Source organism: Prionailurus bengalensis, chromosome E2 (assembly GCF_016509475.1).
Source record: "Prionailurus bengalensis isolate Pbe53 chromosome E2, Fcat_Pben_1.1_paternal_pri, whole genome shotgun sequence".
Taxonomy (NCBI): domain Eukaryota; kingdom Metazoa; phylum Chordata; class Mammalia; order Carnivora; family Felidae; genus Prionailurus; species Prionailurus bengalensis.
Genome location: NC_057352.1, coordinates 35,755,374 through 35,781,403, shown reverse-complemented (window position 1 = coordinate 35,781,403; position 26,030 = coordinate 35,755,374). Strand labels below are relative to the sequence as shown.

General features: G+C 38.7%; 1 protein-coding gene across 9 annotated transcripts in view; it reads left to right on the top strand.

The window, feature by feature from the left end:
* Positions 1-26,030, top strand: part of CNOT1 (CCR4-NOT transcription complex subunit 1) — a 105,486-nt gene that overhangs the window by 28,645 nt on the left and 50,811 nt on the right. For all 9 annotated transcript variants that reach the window (XM_043599335.1, XM_043599331.1, XM_043599333.1 and 6 more), the window contains exons 3-10: positions 16,344-16,451; positions 17,268-17,366; positions 17,740-17,808; positions 17,896-17,950; positions 18,668-18,871; positions 19,943-20,111; positions 23,486-23,612; positions 23,760-23,870. In XM_043599335.1, the coding sequence (XP_043455270.1) occupies positions 16,344-16,451; positions 17,268-17,366; positions 17,740-17,808; positions 17,896-17,950; positions 18,668-18,871; positions 19,943-20,111; positions 23,486-23,612; positions 23,760-23,870 (942 nt within the window). The remainder of the gene's footprint in view (positions 1-16,343; positions 16,452-17,267; positions 17,367-17,739; positions 17,809-17,895; positions 17,951-18,667; positions 18,872-19,942; positions 20,112-23,485; positions 23,613-23,759; positions 23,871-26,030) is intronic.

Below are 26,030 nucleotides of genomic sequence, written 5' to 3'. Positions count from 1 at the left end.
TGAGTGGAGGAGGGGCAGAGAGAGAGGGAGACACAGAATCTGAAGCAGGCTCCAGGCTCTGAGCTTTCAGCACAGAGCCTGACACAGGGCTCAGACCCACGAACCATGAGATCATGACCTGAACCGAAGTCGGACGCTTAACCGACTGAACCACCCAGACACCCCTTCTACTTAGTTTTCTAATGGAAAAGCTCAGTTCTTGGAATTACTCAGTTCCTATTTGCTTTTTTTTCTTTTCATGTAGTATTTCAGTGTATGTAGTACATTGAAATACCAGCACATTTGTATGCTTACAGGACTTAATGCATTTGATGCTACTTTGATGAATTAACGGTGCTTGAGTTCATTTTTCTAATACCTTCACAGGTCCTTCTAGTACAGAACAAAATTCAAGCTTCTCAGTCTGAGTTTCAGGACCCTTTATGTCATTCTAAATCCTGAAATTCTCATCTTTGAAGAATCCAATCTAATAACACTTCATCAGTGAAGACTTAACCCCTTTTTTCCTTTATTTGGATTAATTGTTTAGGATAAATTCTGAAAGCTGTGCTGGTCTGTGACCTAAGAATTTGATGAAACTACTATTTAAGCATCTGCTGTGTACCATGTGTTATTTATTTATTTTTAGTCATTTTTTAAAAGTTTACTTAGAGAAAGCTCCAATGGGAGAAGGGCATAGAGGAGAGATCTCTTGTGATTTGATGTGGGGCTCGAACTCACGAACTGTAAGATCATGACTTGAGGTGAAGTCGGATACTAGATTGAGTCACCCAGGTGTCCCTAGTCAGCTTTTTATTGAAGTAATATGTATATACAGAGCGGTTCACAAATCATAAATATGCAGATGACGGGTGCTTGGATGGCTTAGCCTGTTAAGGGTCCCGCTCTTGATAATGGCCCAGGTCAAGATCTCATGGTTAGTAAGATCGAGCCAAGCATCTGAGATTGAGCCCTGTGTTGTGCTCTGCACTGACCGTGTGGAGCCTGCTTGAGATTCTCTCTCTGCCCCTCCCCTGCTTGCACACTCACTTGCACACTCTCGTAATAAAGAAACTTAAGAAAAAAAAAAGACACGGGTGCCTCAGTGGCTAAGTTGGTTAAGCATCTAGCTTCGGCTCAGAGCGTGATTTCAAGGTTTTTGAGTTCAGGCCTCGCATTGGCCTTGCACTGGTGGTGTGAAGCCTCCTTGTGATTCTCTCTCTCTTTCTCTCTCTGTCCCTTCCCCACTGGTGTACTCTCTCAAAATAAGTAAATTTAAATTTTTTAAAAAATTAAATAAAAATAGACGAATATTCATAAAATGAATATAAATCTGCATAACCATGCACATCAAGAAAAATGATGGTAACATCTCAGAAGCCTCTTTTTAAGGTACTGAACATATCATTTATGACCCAGCAGTTCACGTCTATGTATACAATAAAACAAATTCATGTGCATGTTCATCAAAAAACATGTATTGCAATAGCCATGCTGGAAATAACCCAATCGTCCATCAGTAGCAGTGAGATTATTACGTGAAACAACATTGATCTTACAGTGTTGTGTGAAAAATGGTAAACATTATGTCAGTTTACTCGTTGTTTGTGCATACTCTGTTCTGTTACCATTTCTTCCTAGCAACTGTTCAAACACTTGTAATGGTGCAGGTATTATTTTTGATGTGAATTTATGTCAGTTTTCACCTTCTCCTCATAGTCATGCAGGGTAGGTATTACTCTCTTTACACGGAGTTTCAAAGACATTATTAATTATTTTGCCCACTGGTACTTTCCCTGAAAATGGTTGCAAATGTGATATTTGAATCCACAACATTCCTATGGTGGATCTCATTCTGCATGGAAGACAAAGAAATAGGAGATAATTAGACTGGATTGGAAGGTCTTCTAGTTCAAAGTTTGGCTGTCCCAGACAGCCCCTACTCTAAAATATCTTTCACTGTGTTCTCAGTGTGACCTTTGTAAAATGTATAGCTGTGGTCTCTTTGTTGTTTTAAAATCTTTAGTCTGTCTCTGTCCTATCCAGTTAGAAACTCAGACACCTAGGCTTGGCCTGTGTTGCTCTTCTCTGGAAGCACGTAAGAGGTAGTTTGGAATGCAGGTTACTTACAAGGTTTCTACACCTGTAGTGGAGGGAGACCAATTGGAAACAGAATTGGGCAGAAGGAGAACTGTGGTGGAAATGTTGGCAAACTGTGTGGGAAGTTTGGGAACAGATCTCAGAGTTGTCTCACAGTGTGCCCAGATGGCCAGGCCTTTATATCCCTTATGTTATCTCTTAATATATGAGAGCTAACCTTAGGCAGAGCTGTCCCATGCAGCCGAGACAAACTCTGAGGGACCTGACTGCCAGTGTGAGTGCAACTTCCTTGAAGTAGGGAATCTGATGGTGCAGTGTGTCACTTCACCCCAGCAAGGCTCTGCCTGAACTGGTCAGCTTAATACTATACTATAATTGGTTTGATTATCTTGCCTACTCTCAAGACCTTGAGTTGTGGAACTATCCTCTAGTTTTTATCTTTATACCTATAAATGCAATCGGGATGAAAGAAGGAATAAATTATTTAGTGATTGGTTTTTTTAAGAGGATTAGATTATTTTTTAAAATTCATTTTATTGGAGCGTCAGGGTGGCTCAGTTGGTTAAGTGTCCGACTTTGGCTCACCTCATGATCTCACGGTTTGTGGGTTTGAGCCCCATGTCAGGCTCTGTGTTGTTAGCTCAGAGTCTCGATCCTGCTTTGGATTGTGTCTCCCTCTCTTTCTGCCCCTTACCCACTCACACTCTGTCTCTCTGTCTTTAAAAAGTTAATTTAAAAAATTAAAAAAGCAAAATTCATTTTATTTATTTTTTTAAGTTTATGTATTTTTATTTTTATTTTTTTTAACGTTTATTTATTTTTGAGACAGAGAGAGACAGAGCATGAACGGGGGAGGGTCAGAGAGAGGGAGACACAGAATCTGAAACAGGCTCCAGGCTCTGAGCTGTCAGCACAGAGCCCGATGCGGGGCTCGAACTCACGGACTGTGAGATCATGACCTGAGCCAAAGTCAGCTGCTTAACCAACTGAGCCACCCAGGCGCCCCAAGTTTATGTATTTTGAGAGAGAGACAGCAGGAGTGGGGGAAGGGCAGAGAGAGAGAGAGGGAGACGGAGGATCCCAAGCAGGCTCTGTGCTGCCAGTGCAGAGTCTGACAGAATTCACCCAACTTTGAGATCTTGACCTGAGCCTAAAACAAGAGGCTGAAACTCATCCAACTGACCCACCCAGGTGCTCTTCCTCCCTTATTTGTTTGTTTACTTATTTTGAGAGAGAGACAGTGCAAGTGGGGATTTCTTTTCTTTTCTTTTCTTTTCTTTTCTTTTCTTTTCTTTTCTTTTCTTTTCTTTTCTTTTCTTTTCTTTTCTTTTCTTTTCTTTTCTTTTCTTTTCTTTTGAGAGAGGGAGCAGTGGGGGTGGACAGAGAGAAAGGATCTTAAGCAGGCTCCATGTCCATCGTGGAGCCAGACATGGGGCTCAATCTCCTGACGGTGAGATCATGACCTGAACAGAAATCAAGAGTTGGACAGTCAGCCGACTGAGCCACCCTGGTGCCCCTTAAAAGATTGTGGCGCTCAAACTCACAACCTTGAGATCAGGAGTCGCAGGCTCCACCAGAATGAGCCAGCTAGGTGCCCCACTAATTAATTTTGAAGATAAATGTTAGAATGGTTGGCCTAATGACTGAGGTTTTCACGATGTCTACAAATTTTTCTCAGACAAGTAAATTTTGTGTCTTCAATAGTATTTTTGCAGGGAGTGCCTCTCCCTCTGCCCCTTCCCTGCTTGCGTACGCTCTCTCAAAATTGATAAACTTAAATAGTATCTTTACAGACAGCCTCCTTCTGTTATTTCAGAATGATTAGGAATTTAGAACTGATGTGGAAGCAGCATTCTAATTTTTGGTTCTTGATTGCTTTTGGTGATTGGTAAAGGCTTATTGTATTCTTGGATGCTTAGTATATTTTACACTTGCTGTGTTGTGGCTTAGTCTGAGCAGCCTTAATAGCTTGACTAGGATTGTTTTCCCTTTGTTGTTTCTCCTAGGGACAAGCGGATAAAGGAATGCTCGTTGAATTTATTAGATATATGGGTTCACTAGATGTGTGAACTAACTAGTACTACCATTTTATAGATGAGAAAACAGGATTGGAGTTTGTCTCATCAGTCAGGATGTTATGATATTCTTTAAAGATTAACCCTTGTAGTTCTTTCCTTTAAATTCATCATTGTTGGGACACGTGGGTGGCTTAGTTGGTTAAGGTTGGACTCTTGGTCCTGATTTCACACTTCATGAAATTGAGCCCCATGTTGGGCTCTGTGCTGACTGTGTGGGGCCTGCTTGGGATTCCATCTCCCCCTCCCTCTCTGCCACTGCCCTGCTTGTGTGCTCTCTCTCTCTCAAAAACAAACAAAAAACCATAAAGGTAATCATTGTCGTTATGTGAAAGAAATTATATAAGTAAAATAGAAAAAAATACACTAATTATTTAAAATTCTCAGCTTAACGTTTCTGAATATTTCACTTTTGTTTTTGGGTTAAAAATACTGATGCTATAAAAATATTTTATGCCTTCAGGTGCCTGGCTGACTCAGTTGGGGAACATGTGATTCTTGATCTTGGGGTTGTGAGTTTGAGCCCCATGTGGGGTGTAGAGATTACATAAGTAAAAATTAAAAAAAAGTATTTTGTATCGTGTCCTTTAAGATCTAGAGTTTCTGTAAATATAATTTAAAAATTGTATTAAAATTTCAAGTTTATTTTTAATATGTGATATAAAATAGATTTTAAAATTTATTAAGTTAATAAAACTTACACCAAGAGTTGTATTAAAGATAATCTCAAGCGCAAGAGTAGAACAGTATAATATAATCTTCCCAAATCTATCATCCTTATTTTAAGTCACGACTAATCTTGTTTCAGGCTTTTTTTTTTTTTTTTTTTAATTTATTTTGAGAGAGAGAGAGAGAGCACATGTGGGGGAGGAGCAGAAAGAGAGGGAGAGCGAGGACCCCAAGCAGGCTTCTTCTCACTGTCAGTCCAGAGCCTGACGAGGTGATAGGTCCCACGAACTGTGGCATCATGCATGACCTGAGCTGAAATCAAGAGTTGGACACCCTACCGACTGAGCCACCTAGACGCCCCCAGTCTTCGGTTTTAAAACTTATCTCATACATAATTTTATTTATTTATATATTAATTTTTAATTTTTTTTTTAAACGTTTATTTTTGGGACAGAGAGAGACAGAACATGAACGGGGGAGGGGCAGAGAGAGAGGGAGACACAGAATCGGAAACAGGCTCCAGGCTCTGAGCCATCAGCCCAGAGCCCGACGCGGGGCTCGAACTCATGGACCGCGAGATCGTGACCTGGCTGAAGTCGGACGCTTAACCAACTGTGCCACCCAGGCGCCCCTATTTATATATTAATTTAAACCAAACCATAATGCCACTGTCATATCTTTAAAAAAAAAAAGGCATAATAATTTCTAAATGTAATATCCAGTTAACAGTCAAATTTCCTGTTTGCCTCATGTAAAAAATCTCATATAACACGTGGGTTTGAATTAGGATCCAATAAAATAAACATTTGTTCAATTGGCCCTCATTAAAGATCTTTTAAAATCTTTGGTTTTCCGGGGTGCCTGGGTGGCTTAGTCGGTTAAACATCAACTTTGGCTCAGGTCATGATCTCACAGTTCCTGAACCCACAGCATTGGGCTCTCTGTTGTCAGCACAGAGCCTGCTTCGGATTCTCTGTCCCCCTCCCCACTTCTTAAACAAATAAATAAAAACTTTAAATCAGATTGTCTTATAGCTACCAAGTGTGAGTTTTGCCGGTTATAGCTCCAGGGTGATGTTTAACATGTTCTTTTGTCTCTTGTATTTCCTGTAAATCAGTAAATTTAGAAGCTTAATAGATTAGGTTTTTTCTTCCCTTAAAACAGTTTTAAAGGTAGTAGTATATACTTTTCATCAGGAGGTGTGCAGTGTCTGGTTGCCTCTATTTTTGTGATTTTTAGTAGACTTTGTTCATTGATTAGATTCATTTGTTCAGGATTGCAAAATGATGGTACTCTTGTTATGCATTCTTGAAATAGTTCTGTAAAAAGAAACTTGCTCTTACCAACTATATGGTTATCTGAGGTACAGTTCATAAAAGAAGGGCATAAAAGAAGGGCAAGATTAATGTTTGATTCTGTGTTTATTTGCAAGTTTTCAAAGTGACTCGATTCCTGGCTTCTGAACATGACTGTGAATATGAGTTTTTAAAAAGATTTTTTTTAATGTTTGTTTATTTTTGAGAGACAGAGTCAGAGCACAGGCAGGGCATGAACACAGAGAGAGGGAGACACAGAATCTGAAGCAGGCTCCAGTCTCCAAGCTGTCAGCACAGAGCCTGATGTGGGGCTCAAACTCAAGAACCGCAAGATCATGACCCAAGCCAGAGTTGGACGTGTAACCAACTGAGCCATCCAGGCACCCCAAATAGGAGGGTTTTTTTTAGCATTCTTAAGAACTCTTTTTTATTTGAGGTGTGGGGGTGGGGGGAGGGAGAGCGTGCAAGCGCATGTGAGTACGGGAGAGGGGCAGAGGGAGAGAATCCCAAGCAGGTTCTTTGCTGAGTGCGGAGTCCCAACGTGGGGCTTGATCTCACTACACTGGGATCATGACTTGAGCCGAAATTACAAGTTGTATGCTCAACTAACTAAGCCACCCAGGCACCCCAGGAGCTCATATATTTTTAACTTTTGATGTATGTGTTTTAGTATTAAAAATTTTTTTATTAACATTTTTTTATTTATTTTTGAGAGAGACAGAGCACGAGTGGGGGAGGGGCAGAGAGAGGGAGACCCAGAATCCGAAGCAGGCTCCATGCTTCAATCTGTCAGCACAGAGCCCAGTGCAAGCAGCTGATGGTTGCTGAAGGTTGAGGTGGCTGTAGCAATTTCTTAACATTGATTGACTCTTCCTTTCGTGGATGATTTCTCTGTAGCATGTGATGCTGTTTGGTAGTATTTAATTTGCAGTAGAATGTGTTTCAAAATTGTGGAGTCAGTCCTCTCAAGCCCTGCCTGCCACTGCTTTACTAAGTTGGTAAGTTGATAGTTGATAAACTTCGTTGTCATTCCAACAATCTTCACAGCATCTTCACCAGGAGTAAATTCCATCTCAAGTAACCACTTTGCTCCTTTAAAAGAATCAACTCTTCATCTGTTAAAGTTTTTTTTTTCTTTGAGAGAGAGAGATCAAGCTGGGGAAGGGCAGAGGGGGAGAGGATCTTTTTTTTTTTTTTTAATGTTTTTTTTAATCTTTGTTTATTGAGAGAGAGAGACAGTGCAGGCAGGGGAGGGACAGAGAGAAGGAGGGAGACACAGAATCTGAAGCAGGCTCCAGACTCTGAGCTGTCAGCATAGAGCCTGACACAGGGCTTGAACCCACGAACAGTGAGATGACCTGAGCTGAAATCAAGAGTTGAACACCTAACTGACTGAGCCACCCAGCCGCCCCTCATCTGTTAAAATTTTATCATGAGATTGCAGTAATTCAGTTACATCTTCAGGCCGCACTTCCAGTTCTGGTTCTCGTGCTGTTTCTAGCACATCTGTAGTTACTTCTTCCACTGAAGTCTTGAACCCCTTAAAGTCATCTCCACGGATTGGAATCAACTTCTGTAATTCTTGTTACTTTTGATATTTTGACCTTTTCCCCATGATCACGAATGTTCTTGGATGGCATCTAGAATGCTAAGTCCCTTCCAGAAGGTTTTCACTTTACTTTGCCCAGATCCATCATCAAGGATTATCATTATCTCTGGTGGCTGTAGCTTAACAAAATGTACTTCTTAAATAGTAAGACTTGAAAAATCTGAAGGACTTCTGGGGTACTTGGGTGGCTCGGTCAGTTAAGCATTGGACTTCGGCTCAGGCCATGAACTTGCTTTCGTGAGTTTGAGCCCTGCATCAGGCTCTGTGCTGACAGCTCAGAGCCTGGAGCCTGTTTGGATTCTGTGTCTCCCTCTTTCTCTGCCCTTCCCCTGCTCGCACTCTATCTGTCTCTCTCTCAAAAATAAATAAAGATTAAAAAAAAAAAAAGGTCTAATAAAGGGCTCTTTGATCCGTGGGGCTGCGGAATGGATGTTGTGTTAGCAGACCTGAAAACAACAATCATCTCCTTGTATATCTCCACCAGAGCTCTTGGGTGACCAGGTGCATTGTCAGTGATCAGTAATCTTTTGAAAGGAGTCTTTCTTTCTGAACATTAGGTCTCAAAAGTGGTTTTAAAATATTCAGCAAATCATGTTGTAAACAGATGTACTGTCCTGTAGGCTTTGTTCCATTTTTAGAGCACAGGAGGGTCAATTTAGCATAATTTGTAAGGACCCTAGGAGTTTTGGAATGGTCAGTGAGCATTGGGTTCACCTTAAAAGTCGCCTGCTGCATTTGCCCTTAACAAGAGAGTCACCTTGTCTTTTGAAGCTTTGACGTCAGGCATTGGCTTCTCTCTAGCTGTGGAAGTCCTAAATGGCATTTTCTTCTTCTTTTTAATGTTTGTTTATTTTTGAGAGAGAGAGATAGAGGGAGGGAGGGAAAACACAAGTGGGGGAGGGGCATAGATAGAGGGAGACACAGAATCCAAAGCAGGCTCCAGGCTCTGAGCTGTCAGCACAGAGCCCGACACGGGACTCAAACCCATGGACGGCGAGAACATGACGGCAAGATCATGACATGAGCTAAAGTCAGGACATTTCACCAACTGAGCCACCCATGTGTCCCTGGCGTTTTCTTCTAATAAAATTCTGTTTCATCTACATTGAAAAATCTTTTGCTTACTGTTGCTGCCTTCGTTATCTGGCCAGATCTTCTGGATGACTTGCTGCAACTTCTACATCAGCCTTTGCTTCACCTTGTGCTTTTATATTAGGGAGATGGCTTCTTTCCTTAAACTCCATGAACCAACCTCTGCTAACTTACCGCTTTTTTTCTGCAGCTTCCTCGGCTCTCTCAGGCTTTATAGAATTGAAGAAAAGTTGGGGCCTTGATCTGAATTAGGCTTTGGCTTAAGGGAATATTATGGCTGGTTTGATCTTCTGTCCAGGCCATGACAACTTCTTCTTTACCAGCAAGAAGATTCTTCTGCTTTCTTATCATTCATGTGTTCACTGGAGTAACAATTGTAATGTCCTACAAGAAACTTCCTTTTTTAGTATTTACAACTTGGCTAACTTACGCACAAGAGGACTGGCTTTTGGCCTGTTTCGACTTTGAATGTGCCTTCCTTAACTAACCTTAATCATATCTATCTTTTGATTTCAAGTGAGATATGTTTGACTCTTCCTTTCATTTGAACACTTAAGAGGACATTGTAGGATTATTAATTGGTCTAATTTCAATATTGTTTTATCTCAGGTAACAGGGAAAGAAGGTGGGGGAGCAGCTGGTTGCTGTAGTAGTCAGAACACATACATTTGTTATGTTTGCTGCCTTCTATGGATGTAGTTCTTGGTGCCCCCAAACAATTACAGTAGTAACATCACTGATCACAGATCATCATAAGAAATATAATAATGGGAAAATTTGAAATAATTGTGAGAATTACCAATATGTGACACAGAAACAAGAATGAGCAAATGTTATTGGAAAAATGGCTTTGATACACAGTTGCCATAAACCTTCAATCTGAAAAACAAAAAAATATATCTTAAAATTGCTGTAATGCAATAAAATGAAGTATGGATATGTATCTTAGTAGAGATGTACCATCAAATTAACATTTTAAAGTTATTTAGAATAGTTCTTGATATAGTTACACCACCAACTGGGTATAGTATTGGATTCATTGTTTTCATATTACCTTCAATATTTAGGGAATATCTTTTACTTAATTAAAGTTTGCTTGGTAATTATGTAAAGTTTTTGTTCCCAAAGTTAAATATGTAAAACAACTTTTATTTAAAGAGCAATTTAATCTTATTAGAAACATATATTGAAATGGATTCAGTTCTCACTGCCTGTCCTTTTACTACAGTTTCTACATTCCCCCCCAAATCTTCTCTATTTTCATTCATTTCTGTTTTGGCTGCAGATCATGGTCAGATTTGTTTCATTTAGAACTTGGGTGCTATTAATGGAGTTCTTTCATGCTTGAGAATGTTCTCTTTATTTAAAGTCCAATTATAACTAATATGAAATTATTTCTTTATTATTTATTTTGAGAGAGAGTGTAAGTGGGGGAGGAGCAGAGAGGGGAATGAGAGAATGCCAAGCAGGCTCTACACACTCAGCGCAGAGCCTGACTCAGGACTCGAACCCATGAACTGTGCGACCATGACCTGAGCCAAAATCAAGAGTTGGATGCTCAACCGACTGAGCCACTTAGGTGCCCCTAAATACGAGATTCTTGAGTCAAGGTACCCCTGGTTTTATAAATATTGCTCCCCATTATTTCTTCCGCAACATGTAATGCCAAAAGTTCCCCGACTGTCTTTCCTTGTCTCTCTCCTTCCTCATGCATTTTATTTTAGATAACTGACTTTTCCTACCAATATCTACTCCTAACCTCAGTATCCCTGTGAATTTTCTTTTAGAGTTCATTAACTTTATGTATATGCTGTAGCATTGGTTATTCTGCATCAGCCTTTCTTGTGCTGTGGTATACCTTTCAGTCTTCCCATTCAGATCTTTATTTATTTCATGGATATTTTTGTTGCTTTCTTTGATTTTTTTTTTTTTTTCCCATGTGGATTGTACTAGATTTTATGTGGATTGAAATAGATTGTTAGGTGATTACCTTTTCTGAAGGTTTTGCTTTTAAGACATTTTTGCTTTAAGACATAATTTGCTTTTAAGACATTTTTTTTTTAATCTATATATATTTTTATCTAAACATTTGTTTATTTTTGAGAGAGAGCGAGCATGAGCAGGGGAAGGGCAGAGAGAGAGAGGGAGAGACAGGTCCGAAGCATGCTCCAGGCTCTGAGCTGTCCGCACAGAGCCCTGGGCTCGAACTCATGAACTGTAAGATCGTGACCTGAGACTTTTGACCTGAGTCAAAAGTCGGATGGATGCTTAGCTGACTGAGCCACCCAGGCGCCCTTGCTTGTTTTTAAATTTTTATTTTTATTTTTATTTTGAGGGAGAAAGAACAGGCAGGGGAGGGGCAGTGAGAGAGGAAAAGAGAGAATCTTAAGCAGCCTTAATTTTCTTAAATATGCAAGCTTGCTTTCATTTCCTTCTGTTATCCTGTCTTTGAGCCAGTCTTTTGCCTTTTTCAGGACTTTTCCCCTTCAAAAATTAAAGCAGTTCTTAGAATTTCTTTGGTAGTATGAAATACTGTTTACTGAACTCTTCTGTTTATTTGGGCAAGTCCTTTCAAATGTATGTTCTCCATCTGTCTTGTTTGTTTCTTTGGTCTGTTTATTTTACAGTTTCTTCCAGATAGGTTCCATGCTGAGTCTCTGGATTTTTGCTCATCTTTGAATTAACCCAATTATTTACTCACTTGTAAACAATCTTGGGGATGCTTGAGGGCTGGGAAGTATGTTGGGGGTAGTCTGCCATTTGTTTTCAAATTCAGTAATGGTTGCCACTGCCACAGCCTCCTCTTCATTCTGCTTCACCAGCATTCTCCTTTGGCTAGATGGTTTGCCCTAGACATTAAAAGTAGCATCTTGAATTTGGTTGTTTCTTCAGCTCTAGCTCCTTTGTCATTCTGCAGTATGTTGATCTGGGTTTCTAAATGGATAGTCTCTTTTCTTTCATGGCTCAGCTGGCCCCTGGTTCCTCAATTGAACAAACAAAGGATATAGGTTTTGGAACATTTATCAGTCCCAAACATTTTTACTTGTGGATTTATCAGTCCCTAATAGAAATCTACATTTGGCCTGTCATTTGAGGTGCTAAAAATGAGCTATCTTCCATATCTCTCTGGATCAGTTCTTTCAAGAGTATGTTTTATTGAAAATGGAAATTAGGAAGTTTTTTGTTATTCGGAAAAAAGTGCTCATAGTTCCACCATCTTTGAGTTAGGACTTCAAAAGTTTTGTCCTTAAAATTAATGATTTTCATTAGAATTAACCCTGATTACTTGCTGCATGGTTTTTTCTTGTTCTTTTCAATATATTAAGCTGTTTCAAATACATGCACTATTTTTTTTAATAAAGTAACCCAAAGTATATTACAGATAATAACCTGTATATATAATTTTAAGAATTAAAATTGTTTAACAAGTGTAAGAAACACAAAGAGGCTCCATTATTTGTGTAAAACATATTACAGTGTAAAAACTGTAATTGTTATATAGAGAGTTACTGCCTTCAGTTTAAATTTTAAAAATCTGGTACTTTATAACTGTAGGATCTTGGGCATATTTTGGACCTTTGAGGTCATTTGTATGTTAGGTTTTGTATTTTTATTTATATAAGTCTTTTTGATCTTGTGTGAAAATCTGTATCCATATATAAATATATAAAATCTGTTTGTACAACAGCTATGGTTGAAGACACAATTCATCAGATAATTGCTGCTTTATAAGTATTCCACCAAAAGAAGAATAAGTATTAATAAAGAAGGATTTTTGTTGTTTTGGACTATGAAAGTTACTTGACTACCTTGTAAGATTATTCATAGCATTTGTGGACAACCTTCATTAGTCATTTTCTTATACTTAAAATGAGCTAAAATAAATGGGGCTCTTTCTGTATAAGATGTATTATTTCATGTAATTACCCTTCATACAGTTATGTCTTTAATCCTCCTCCATATGTTCTCTAAGGCAGATAGGGCCCCATTTCTCTGACCATTTCACATGATTTTCTGGATCTCTACCATCATAAATGCATTATTTGTTAACGTTCCTCTTACTACGTGACTTCTAAATGAGAATGTGTTGTTCTAGCCGCAGATCAGATCATTATAGAAGTATTATGGCATGCCTTTGGTATAGTTAATTTATTTTTAATGTAGCCTACAGATTTTATCAGATTGTAATGTAGTTACTTAACTAAAACTTAGAATTATTTTATTGGTCCCACTCCTGTACAGTGGGTGGAATGGTTTTTTTTTTTTTTTTTTTTTTTTTAAGGGAGGGGGTGAGAGGGAGACAGAGGGAGGGAAATCCGGGGAGGGGCAGGGAGAGGAGAGAGACAACCCCAAGCAGGGATCCCAGCACTGTCAATGCAGAGCCCGACACAGGGCTCAATCTCACGAACTGTGAGATCATGACCTGAGCCAAAAATCAAGAGTCAGACACTTAACCAACCGATTGGGTCAGCCAGGTGCCCCGGAAGGTTTGAATTTTAAGTAAAAATGCATAGGGCTTGGTCTTGTGGGATCAATAAAATCTTGCCGTAACATCTTTGTAATCCAAGATCATGTCTTTACAATACCACTTTCTGTTTTTTATTAAAGCCTTTTAAAAAAACTTCATTTTTTTAACATGAAATTTATTGTCAAATTCGTTTCCCTATGAAAAAATTTTTAGAGAGCATGAGTGAAGGAGAGGGGCAGAGGGAGAGGCAGAGAGAGAATCTTAGGCAGGCTCCATGCTCTGTGATCATGACCTGAGCTGAAGTCAGGAGTCGGGATGCTCAACTGACTGAGCCACTGAGGTGCCCCAAAATATCACTTCAGTTTTAGAAGAAAAAAGTGGCTTCTAATGAAGGGCACCATGGTATCACAGAGTGAATATTCCATACACCTAGCAGCTATAAAAACATACCTTCTGATCCTACTACTCTCCAGCAAGTTATATGTGACATTTGTCCCTTTTTGTTGCAACCTTGATTTTCTTAAAAAACAAATCTGTATTTGTAATGACATGATATTGTCTATATATACTGAGGGTGGTTGTTAAGATTGAATGGCTGTAATAGAAGCTATAAAATTATATTGTAGAAATAAATGTAAATGGTTAGAAGGGAGCTTCGTAAAATTCTGCCTATTCTAGTTAAAACAAAAAGTTAAATTTGTTTTTTTGGGTTTTGTTGGCTGTGACGACAGTCTAGTGGAATGTCTTCCATCTTTTAGATTGATGTAACAGTACCAGATAAGTCACTAGGTTCAAGAATCATGATCTAGTCTCCTGACTCCCTCTGGCTTTTTTTTTTCTTTTTTGTTATTAAATTCATTTGCATACAGTTTACGTTTTGCCTCAGATGCTCTTTCCTCCAGCTCTATGTGTGGTTTTTGTCACTTCAATATTTTAAGTCTGTTTATATGTTAAATCTTTAGAGAAGGCCTTTCTCAGGCACCACTCGCCCCTCCTATCAATATCACAACACCTTGTTTTGTTTTTTATATGACAGTTTATCAGAAAAATTTCATAACTTTTTCCCCCTGTGAAAATGTACTTCATGAGAGCTACAGAACCCGTTGGTCTCGTTTCCTGCTGTATTTGCTGTACCTTGAATAGTATCTAGCATGTATTCAGATTTTTGTTAAACCAGATATTCTTGCTCCTCTGAGCAAGAGCTCCATTTGGTTGGAGCATAGATAGATTTATTTCTAATTAATTTGAATTGGCCCTTTAAGATAATGTTTTCAGCATTCCAGGGGATAGTAAAAAATAATCTCTGCCTTTATAGGACTTAAGGAACTGTAAGAACCCACAAACCCAGTACATTGTGAGTAGAGCCACAATAACCTTTAGACATGGAGAAGTTCTTGATTGTCTGATTTTATTGATTTTATCTTGAAGATATATGTGGGACAGTGTAAAAATTGGTCTTATTTAGCTTCCTGTATTTTCTGGCTGGGGAAAACTGAAACTGAAATAAGTTAACTCAGCCAGCTACCACATAATTATGATACAGTACAAAGAGCATAGGATTTGGAGTTGGAGTATGAATCCAGATTTCTCAACTCATCGACTATGTAATTTGACGCTCAAGTTGTCTGATTTAAGTGTTCAACTCTTCATCTATAAAATTACAGTAAATTTTGGCAGAGTTGTTGAAGATTAAACCAAGGAAGCTCAGTACTGTACTTAGCCTAAAGTGCAAGTGTTATTTATAATATATTTTTTTTAATTTTTTTTTAATGTTTGTTTATTTTTGAGACAGAGACAGAGCATGAATGGGGGAGGGGCAGAGAGAGAGTGGGGGAGACACAGAATCGGAAGCAGGCTCCAGGCTCTGAGCCATCAGCCCAGAGCCTGACGCGGGGCTCGAACTCACGAACCGTGAGATCGTGACCTGAGCTGAAGTCGGACGCTCAACCGACTGAGCCACCCAGGCGCCCCAATATAATATTTTTAAAAAGCATTTAATAAGAGAATGATTACTCACTCTGTACTTAAAATGCACTAAGTTCTTTTCTAGACTAGATGCAAAGAGGTGAGTGTAACTGCACAAATTCCCTGTTCTTGTACAACTTAAAGTCTAGTGAGGGACATAGAAAATAAACATAAATTATCAGGTGATTTTAAGTGCTATAGTGAAAAGTAATGCAGGGTGAAGGGGAGATTGTGGGGCAGGTCATGTAGTTATGAAAGGAACTGATAGAACAGCCCATGTTAGCATTCTGAAGCTTTCTAATTAGAATAGCAGTAACATTGGTAAATTTGAGAAACAACACAAAACTAATAGAGCCCAGGGGCAGCATCTAAATAAAGTACTGAAGTCAGACTGTTTTTTTTTTAGGGCCTTGCCTTGTAGGTTATTGTAACGAGTTACAGTTGTCTTAAATTTCAGGTTACGTATTTAGGGTACAAATAATGCACAGAAAAAGTGATAACTCTTACAGCTCCAGTTTGTTATAAAATTGTTGCTTACAACTTAAAAAAAACAGCCACTTTAATATTCTTACTACATATCATTTATGTTACTTGGTGTTTTGGTTTAGATGTTGACCAAAGTGCACACAGTTTTATATACATGGACTGGTTAGTTTCTTGTTTTTTTTTTTTTTTTTTTTTTTCCTGCCAGTGACTGTAGGAAACATTAAAAAAAAACCTTTAATTATAAAATATGGGTACCTCTATTTCATTAATTCCAATAACTCTTATTCAACATGAAAAATTAATATTGAGATTTGCCTAGAGACTTTTTTAATCCCCTTAAAAATATTCATTTTTGGGAGAGAGAGCGTGAGTGGGGGAGGATCAGAGAGAGAGAGGAAGGACAGAGGATCGGAAGTGGGCTCTGCACGGACAGCAGTGAACCCAGTGCAGGGCTTGAACTGATGAACTGTGAGATCATGACCTGAGCTGAGGTCAGACATTCAACCCCCTGAGCCACTCAGGCACCCCAAGTTTTTCAATCCTCCTTAATGTTGACTATAAATTCATATTTTTGGTCTTTTTAGATTGTGAATCGGCACGGTCCTGAGGCAGACAGGCATTTATTACGCTGCCTATTTTCGCATGTGGATTTCAGTGGCGATGGTAAAAGCAGTGGCAAAGATTTTCATCAGGTATTGGGGCTTACAGAGCTTATGTTTACTTAGATCTAATTGTTCAGCAAATTGCATTTTGGGCATAGTGTGTGTATTAAGTGACATACACAAATCATCCAGAGGTAATCTCAGCTGAATGGCTAAAAAGTATTGGGACTTGTTTTTTTTTTTTTTTTCCTTTCTTTCTCCTTCCTGACTGCAGAGCTTTACAGCTACCTAGTTCAGGCTTAGAGTGCTGGGGATCAGGCCTGCCTGAAGGAAGTAGGAATGAGGGGGGGAATACTGCTTGACAAGTAAGTAAGGCAGAGAGAGAGGCTCTTTTTCTTAAAACAAAAAAAACAAAAACTTTTTTTTTTTTAATGTTTATTCATTTTTGAGAGCATGAGCAGGGGAGGGGCAGAGAGAGGGAGACACAATTAGAAGCAGGCTCCAGGCTCTGAGCTGTTAGCATGGAGCTCAACTTGGCGCTCATGATCTGTGAGATCACATCCTGAGCTGAAGTTGGACAATTAACCGCCTGAGCCACCCAGGTGCCCCAGGACTGTCTTTTTCTAGATTGAGTTTCTTTGGCTTGATTTTCAATCTGGTAATAATCTGTCATGATGTTATTCCTTATAGATACCTTGTTGTTGGACTCTATTTTGTAGAAATGTTGGTTTAACACTTGCTGCTAATAGACTCTACGAGTTTAAATGTGATTTTAAAGAGCTGATTTGATAATGTAGAAACAATACCCAATATTGGATTACACTTCACTGTTCTGAGCATCTCTGCATCTGTTTGTGAAGAAGATGAATGTTAATGCTAATGAAAATTCACTTTTTATTTTTAAAGACTCAGTTTCTGATTCAGGAGTGTGCGTCGCTGATTACAAAGCCAAATTTTATCTCGACGCTGTCCTATGCCATTGATAATCCATTGCACTATCAGAAGGTTGGTATTGCTTTTATCTTTAGTAGTCCTAAGGATGTGACTTTCTGAAAAGACCTTAAATCTTGATATCATAATGACACGTTGTAATTTAAAAATCTCAGTAGTTACTTTAGGGTTTTTTAGTTTTCTAACAAAATCAAGATGGTTCATTTGATCATAAATAGAACCTTAACTAAAACCAGATCATGCAAAGGCTTGTCAGTCCATAATTCTAGGAGTTGGTGTATTCTTTCTAGCAACACTACAGAATTATGTCACTCCTGTGTAGCACCATATTGGGTGAATAGATGCTTTTATAAACTTACTGAAAATCGTAAGTTTGTCTTGTTTTTTAAGTTCTTCTTGTTTTGAAATAAAGTTTGGTTTGTTTCAGAGTTTAAAGCCTGCACCCCACTTATTTGCCCAGCTGAGTAAAGTTCTCAAGTTAAGCAAAGTACAAGAGGTATGTGATTTAAAAAGAGATACATGCAAAATTGGAATTAAAAACAGCCAGTCGACTCTTTGATCAATCTAACCCTTCTTGTTTCAGGTAATTTTTGGCCTTGCCCTCTTGAATTCTTCCAGTTCAGATCTTAGAGGTTTTGGTAAGTTCTTTTTTCTTAGAGATCCTGTAGTGAAGTTATTTCTTTAAAATCCATGAGTTTTTGAATCTTGAGGCACCATAGTTTAGATTTAGAGAGTAAGATAATCTAAGATGATTTTCTTTTGGCCTCTCTTATGAATGTGTGTATGCATAGTAAAACCTAATATAATATAAAACTTACCTTCATAAACATTTAAAATTTTTTAAAAATTTTTTTAAACTAAAAAAAATGTTTATTTTGAGAGAGAATATGAGTGGGGGAGAGGGTGGAGACAGTGAATCCCAAGCAGTTTCCATGCTGTCAGTGCAGAGGCCGACGTGGGGCTCCCATCTCAGGACTGCAAGATCACAACCTGGGCTGATATGAAGAGTTGGGTGCTTAACTGACTGAGCCACCCAGGCACCCCCTTCTTCATAACCATTTTTAAATGTATAGTTCAGTAATACTTATATTCACATTGTTGTGTAATAGATGTCTGGAATTCTTTGTTTTGCAAAACTGATACACTATACCCACCGAACAGCTCTCCATTTCCCCCTCCTACCAGCCCCCAGCAGTTGGTCTCTTATTTTATACTTGCCACCTAGAACTGTGAAAATATTAGAGGATGAAGGGTGAGTTGGTGAATAAGAATGATGGTCATCTGTGTTCTGATGTGGCTCTTTACCCGTTGTGGTGTTAAAGTAACTTGTCATTTTTGGTTTACCTGACTTTTAGCTGCCCAGTTTATCAAACAGAAGCTTCCTGATCTTCTGCGTTCTTACATTGACGCAGACGTCAGTGGAAATCAAGAAGGTGGCTTCCAAGATATAGCAATAGAGGTCCTACATCTCCTCCTCTCCCATCTCCTCTTTGGGCAGAAGGGAGCCTTTGGAGTTGGACAGGAACAAATAGACGCTTTTCTTAAGACGCTGCGCAGAGGTAAAGGAGTGTCTGTTGCCTACAAAAGATGATTTTGTGACAAGGATTTTAGAATATAAGTGAAGACCATGATTTATCTATAAGTTGGTAATTTTTTGAGGAAGTAATTTGTAATTTTAACTATGAAAGTTAAAGCCTCATAGGAAAGGTATAAAATGAACGTAACTGTAGTAATATTGTTATGTAGATACAGTCTTGCTTAAGACTTGGTATATTTCCATGTAGTCTTTTTTCTCCCTTAGGGTGATGGAGACTACACTGTGATGACATGTTCTTTTTACTTAAGAAAATTGGTCATTATTGATAAACGCACTTTGCCTATCTGGCTATTTGAAATGCTATGCTAAGAGAACTCTTGGCTTCTGTTGTTGCCATTCTTCTTTTCTCCCATCTTTCTTTTAGAGATATAAGTAGTCTTTTTGAAACAAATCTTTTTTTTAAATATTTTTTTAAAACTTGATTTATTTTTTTTTTTGAGAGAAGTGGTGGCAGAGAGAGAATCCCAAGCAGGCTCAACGCTATCAACATGAAGCCTGATGTGGGGCTCAAACTCTGTGAGATCACCACTTTTAACTGACTGAGCCACCCAGGCATCCCTAAAACAAGTCTTGATAATAAACTAACCACTGTCCATTTCCACTGTTACTTTGCTTTCTGATGTTTAAATACCTGAATTTTAAACTGCATTAACTTTCTCAGTGATAAGTTTTCTTATCAATGAAACAAATAGACAATGATATTTCGATGGTCTCTGATGCTTTCTTTGTATGAGAACTGATAGTTAATCTTGTGAAATTTTAAAGTAATATTTAGGATGTGAATTGGCCACCAGATATTGGGATCCTAGCATAAAAACTTAACAAATATACTTGAGCAATTTTTGTGATGAGCAAATATTCAAATTTTGGAGTTGGTGTTAAAGTTGTAACTTGGGCTAGCTGGATTGGAAAAAACTGAATAACCTTTGAACATGAACTTGTGGAAGATTCAGATTTGGGGGCTTTTAAAGACAGTAAATGAGAATAGTTTGTTTTTCATCAGTTTAACAATTACAATCTTTTCCTCCTTCAGATTTTCCTCAGGAACGCTGTCCCGTGGTGCTTGCACCACTTTTATACCCTGAAAAACGGGACATTCTAATGGACAGGATCCTGCCTGATTCCGGAGGGGTAGCTAAAACCATGATGGAGAGTTCCTTGGCTGATTTCATGCAGGAAGTAGGCTATGGCTTTTGTGCAAGGTTGGTAGTAAGATACACTAAACTTCTGTTTACTCCTGTGCCAAATATGATGTAATTCTTGAAGGCAAGTTGCTAACATTACTTAATGTGCTATTATCTTTGCCTCTTAAGAATTTTACTTCTGAATTTAATCTTCCACATATAGGCATACCTCATTTTGCTGTGCTTCACTTTGTTGTGCTTTGCAGATACTGCACTTTTTACAAATTGAAGGTTTGTGGCAACCCTGTGTTGAGGAAGTCTGTTGGCACTATTTTTCCAATAACGTGCTTACTTTGTGTCTCTGTCACATTTTGATAATTTCTCACAGTATTTCAAAGTGTTTCATACTGTATTTGTTATGGTTATCTATAACTCAACCAAAAGCTCAGGTGATGGTTAGCAGTTTTCAGCAAAAAGTATTTTTTTAATTAAGGTATGTACATTTTGTTTAGACCTAATGCTGTTGCACACTTGATAGACTACAGTATAGTGTAAACATAACTTACATGCTGGGAAATCAAAAAATTCATTTGGCTTTATTGCAGTGGTCTGGAACTGAATCTACAAAATCTCCGAGATACGCCTCTACTAGTTTTGGTGACAGCTGTAAATATCATGGTGGCTAAATTTCTGTCTCTTTATCTCTAGTTTCCCAAATTTAGAAATCATAGGTTCCTAGCCTAGTTGCTAGGATAGACATTTTTAGCTTTTGGGGGAGAGAGAGCATTGAGGCAAGTGTTTATGGAAATTGTATCATTTCCTACCTCATGAGTTTAACTTTCTCTTCCCTCCCTGAACCTTCAAATCCCCACTGTACCTTCCTTTTCTCCCTGTTTTATAGCCTCCTCTTGAATGTTTTTCTCACTTGTGAAGGGCCCCCAAGGAGATAGTTTCACCCTTTTGGTAGCACTCAGGACTTGATAAAGGGGATTGTCATTATTTTCCTGAGAGGAGTTAAGGATATTAATGTGCTTTGCTTTTACTTTAAATGTAGCTTTTAATTTTTTTTTTTTTAATGTTTATTTTTGAGAGTGAGAGAGTATGAACAGGGGTGGGGCATAGACAGCAGCGGAGGGACAGAGGATCTGAAGCAGGCTCTGTGCTAATAGCAGTGAGCCTTGTGTAGGGTTTGAACTCCTGAACCATCAGATCATGCCCTGAAACCAAAGTTGGACGCTCAACTGACTGAGCCACCCTTGTGCCCCAGCTTTTAATGTTTTAAAAACTCTTCATACAAGCCAAATCTACATTTATTTTTGAAAATGTGTTTGTGGGTATGTGTATGTGCCTGGCATAAAACTTGTTTAGTTAAACTTCAAGGTGTAAAGTAGCAAAGTTAGGGTACATTTTCAAGGCTATGTTCATACCAGAATAATCAAACTCACCTTGAGTATCAGTATTTTATTTTATTTTAAAACTTTATTTAAGTAATCTCTACACCTAACGTGGGGCTCAAACTCATGACCCTGAGATTAATAAGAATCCTGTGCTTTCCTGAATGAGCCAGCTAGGTCCCCTGTGTGTTAGTATTTTATATTTATGTATGTATTATTTCTAGAAGTTTGTTTATTTTGGGAGAGACAGTACAAGTTGGGGAGGGAGAAGGAGAATCCAGGCAGGCTCTGCACCGTCAGCATAGAGCCTGATGTGTGGGACTCGAACCCACGAACCATGAGGTCATGATCTAAGCCGAAACCAAGAGTTGGGCACTTAACCAACTGAGCCACTCAGGCGGCCCCACCCCCACACCGAGTATCAGCATTTTTAAAAAATTTTTTAACGTTTATTTATTTTTTGAGAGACAGCATTAACAGGGGAGGGGTAGAGAGAGAGGGAGTCACAGATTCCAAAGCGGGCTCCAGGCTCCGTGCTGTCAGCAGAGTCCGATGTGGGGCTCGAACCCACGAACTGCGAGACCATGACCTGAGCCGATGTTGGACGCTTAACCCACTGAGCCCACCGAGCCCACCCAGGCACCCCTCGAGTATCAGTATTTTATTTATTTTTTTATTTAAAAAAATTTTTTTTCTACTTTTTTTTTTTCAACGTTTTTATTTTATTTTTGGGACAGAGAGAGACAGAGCATGAATGGGGGAGGGGCAGAGAGAGAGGGAGACACAGAATCGGAAACAGGCTCCAGGCTCTGAGCCATCAGCCCAGAGCCTGACGCGGGGCTCAAACTCACGGACCGCGAGATCGTGACCTGGCTGAAGTCGGACGCTTAACCGACTGCGCCACCCATGCGCCCAAAAAAAATTTTTTTTAATGTTTATTTTTGAGACAGAGCATGAATGGGGGGAGGGTCAGAGAGAGAGGGAGACACAGAATCCAAAGCAGGCTCCAGGCTCTGAGCTGCCAGCACAGAGCCCGACGGGGCTCGAACTCAAGGACTGCGAGATCACCACCTGAGCCGAAGTCGGCCGCCCAACCAACTGAGCCACCCAGGCGCCCCTCAAGTATCAGTATTTTATTTTATTTTTTTTTAAAATTTTTTTTTAATGTTTATTTATTTTTGAGACAGAGAGAGACAGAGCATGAACAGGGGAGGGGCAAAGAGAGGGAGACACAGAATCCGAAATGGGCTCCAGGCTCTGAGCTGTCAGCACAGAGCCCGACGCGGGGCTCGAACCCACAGACCGTGAGATCATGACCTGAGTGAAGTCAGACGCTTAACCGACTGAGCCACCCAGGCGCCCCTCAAGTATCAGTATTTTAAAGAGTAACTTGATTCATGTTGAAGATGGAAGAAGTTAATTTTATTTGTCTTTGTGAAAAATAATCATTACTCTTGGCTCATACTTTATTCCACTGATTTTTTTTTTTTATGTTTATTTTGAGAGAGAGCTTGCGAGCAGGGATGTGGCAGAGAGAAAGAGGGAGAGAGAATCTCAAGCAGGCTCCACATTGTCAGTGCACAGTTGGACATGCGGCTCCATCTCATGAATGTGAGATCATGACCTGAGCCAAAATCACAAGTCAGACGCTTAAATGACTGAGCCACCCAGGCGCCCCTCTTCCACTGATCTTTTAAACTTCTGCCATTTTCCTTTTTCTCTCTAGTTTTACTGAGAAATAGTTGATACCCATCACTGTAGAAGTTTAAGCATATAGCCTGATGGTTTTGATTTACATATGTTACGAAATGGTTGCCATGATAGATTCAGCTCATATCTACCTGGTAATATAGATACAGCAAAAAAGGAAAGAAAGCTTTCCCATTTTCTTAGTTACGTAGGTGGTTTTTATATTCCTAGCTATATGAAAGTAACATGGAACGAAGCTGGTATTAGTAAAAGTCTAAGGATTTCACTTAAGGATTATTTTATATTAGCATTTCTTATCTTTGGTATGAAGGGTGGAAACATTTTTCTGAAGTTTATTTTCTGTTTCAGTATTGAAGAATGTCGCAATATAATCATGCAGTTCGGTGTCCGGGAGGTTACAGCTGCCCAGGTTGCCAGGGTTTTGGGAATGATGGCTCGAACTCATTCAGGATTGACAGATGGAATTCCATTACAGGTAAGTGTAGAAGTCAACTATTATACAATTTGAATTAATGTCCTGCCCTCTTTATTTATTAAGTTACAGTATGATTGATTGTTCTACCAACCAGAGCTGAACACATTAAGTAGTTGGTTTTGTTTAATTCAAATTTTACTTGCACAGAGTATCTCTGCTCCTGGCAGTGGGATCTGGAGTGATGGAAAAGATAAAAGTGACGGAGCACAGGCACACACGTGGAATGTAGAAGTCTTGATTGATGTTCTCAAAGAACTGGTGAGTACATGTAATCATGATTTTATATTCATTATGTTAATATGATGTAGCCCAAAGAAAGCAAACTGTAATGAATAAAATTCTGCTGAATAAGCCGTAGTGTTTTGGTGTTCCTGACTTCATTGGCTCCAAAGTAATGAAGTGTCCAAGATGATTATGTACTGGAGATGGTTTATAATCAAATACCAGTTTTGTTCATTAGGAGTTGTTGCTGCGCAGTTCTCAGTGATACTACTGAGGTGATTTGGTGGAGTCCTGGTGTGGTTAGTTTGGAGGGACAGCTTTATTTCATAGTAATAATTGTATAAAGAATTACCAAGAAAGGAGGCCTTCTGAAAATTTTCTGGGAAGTGCAACAGAAATCTTGCTATCTTTTTTTATGGTGGCTAAGGATAATAAAAATCCATACTTCTCTTAACGACTTTCACTTCTAGAATATCCACAAACTAAATAATTGGCCCCCAGATAAAGTACTTCTCCTAAAATATTAAAATGCTTAAATAAAATATGTAGGAATGAAACTTGGAAATTTTGAAAGGGAGTGATGAAATTTAGTCATTGGGAGAATAGTGTAGTCAAGGTGTAATATCTTTAGTCTCATTCATAAAATGTCAAGGAACAAAATATAACATTAAAGACTACATATACATATTTATAACATTCTTTGTGTCAGGTCATTTAGCTATCCTAAGCCTCCGTTTTAATTTTCCATGTTTGTAATTTATAGATAGAGTTGGGTTACGGTTGTCTGTATTACCTTACTATTAACATTATGGATCTTTAAATTTTTCTTAGTAGTAGGTGGAGTCACAGTGTTCAGACCTATTTTCCTTTAGTAATAGGATAAAATAATACTTGATCATGGCAGAAAATTTGGAAAATGAAAAGCAAAAGACAGCCATAGTTTCATGTACAGATACACTAGTTACTGTTGTTTTTATTCTGTGGTTGTTATGCAGAAGTGAAGAACATGCCCTTTTCACTCAGTAGTTTCATTATTGTACTTTATTGCCCTATTGAAAATATATTGCCCTACTGAAAATAATTTCTCTTTAAAAATTGCAGACAAGGACAGTATTTTCATGTTATCTGAACCTATTTTCTGTTTTCAGAGACTGTAAAAGGCTATAAAATGGAGTGCCTACACTGTGGGTTTGAACACTTGAGTTAGTAACCTGTTTTCTTCCTTCTTCTTTTTTCTTCTCGTATATTAGGGTTTTTTGTACTTTAAAAAAAATGTACATTAAATTTTTTTTTTTAATTTAACGTTTATTTTTGAGAGAGCGAGCATGAGGGGGGGGTGGGGAGAGAAACAGGCCCCGTGCTTTTAGCGTAAACCCGATGTGGGGCTTGACCTCAAAAACTATGCGATCATGACCTGAGTCGAAGTTGGATGCTTAACCAACTGAACCACCCAGGTGCCCATTCTGTACATTTTTTGTAGACAGGAGCAGGAAACCATTTCAGATACATTTTGGGTCAATGATTTTTTTTTTCTCCATTGCTCACCAAAAAGTGGAAGAAACCACAGGGGATTCTCACAGTTTTACCAAAGTAGCCTGTGGATTTACCAAATTCGTCTCTATGATAAGGCTATTTAATAGTATATTAATGGTTCTGTTCTGTCACAGTCATTGAAGCAAATTTTAGAAAGAAAAACAATCTTATTTTCTCAGTGCTCTTGTTGGCTTGGAGTGAGTACTTAATTTGAAGTTTGTGTTTGTACCGTTGCTTTTTTCTTAAGTGTATTTATTTAGAGAGAGAGAATAAGTTAGTTGGGAGAGAGGCAGAGAGAGAGGAGAGAGACAATCCCAAGTAGTTTCCGTGCTGTTGGTGCAGAGCCCCACGCAAGGCTTGATAACGACAAACCTTGAGATCATGACCTGAGCTGAAGGCAAGATTCGGACCCTCAAATGATTGAGCCCCTCAGGCGTCCCTGTACTGTTACTTTTATAAAAAGCAAGCATTAATGTCTTCATGACTTGAAAGGGGTCACCTTGGAGCAAAACTAAACTGACCATGATGCTTTGAAGAGTTTTAAATACAAAGTGTGGACAGCCTCTTTCTTCTTAAGCATAAAATAAACTTAGTACTTTGTGCAGAGTGGTAAATTATCTTCTATAAACTGGTTAACTTTGCTTTGTGTTTTCTTAAGGAGTC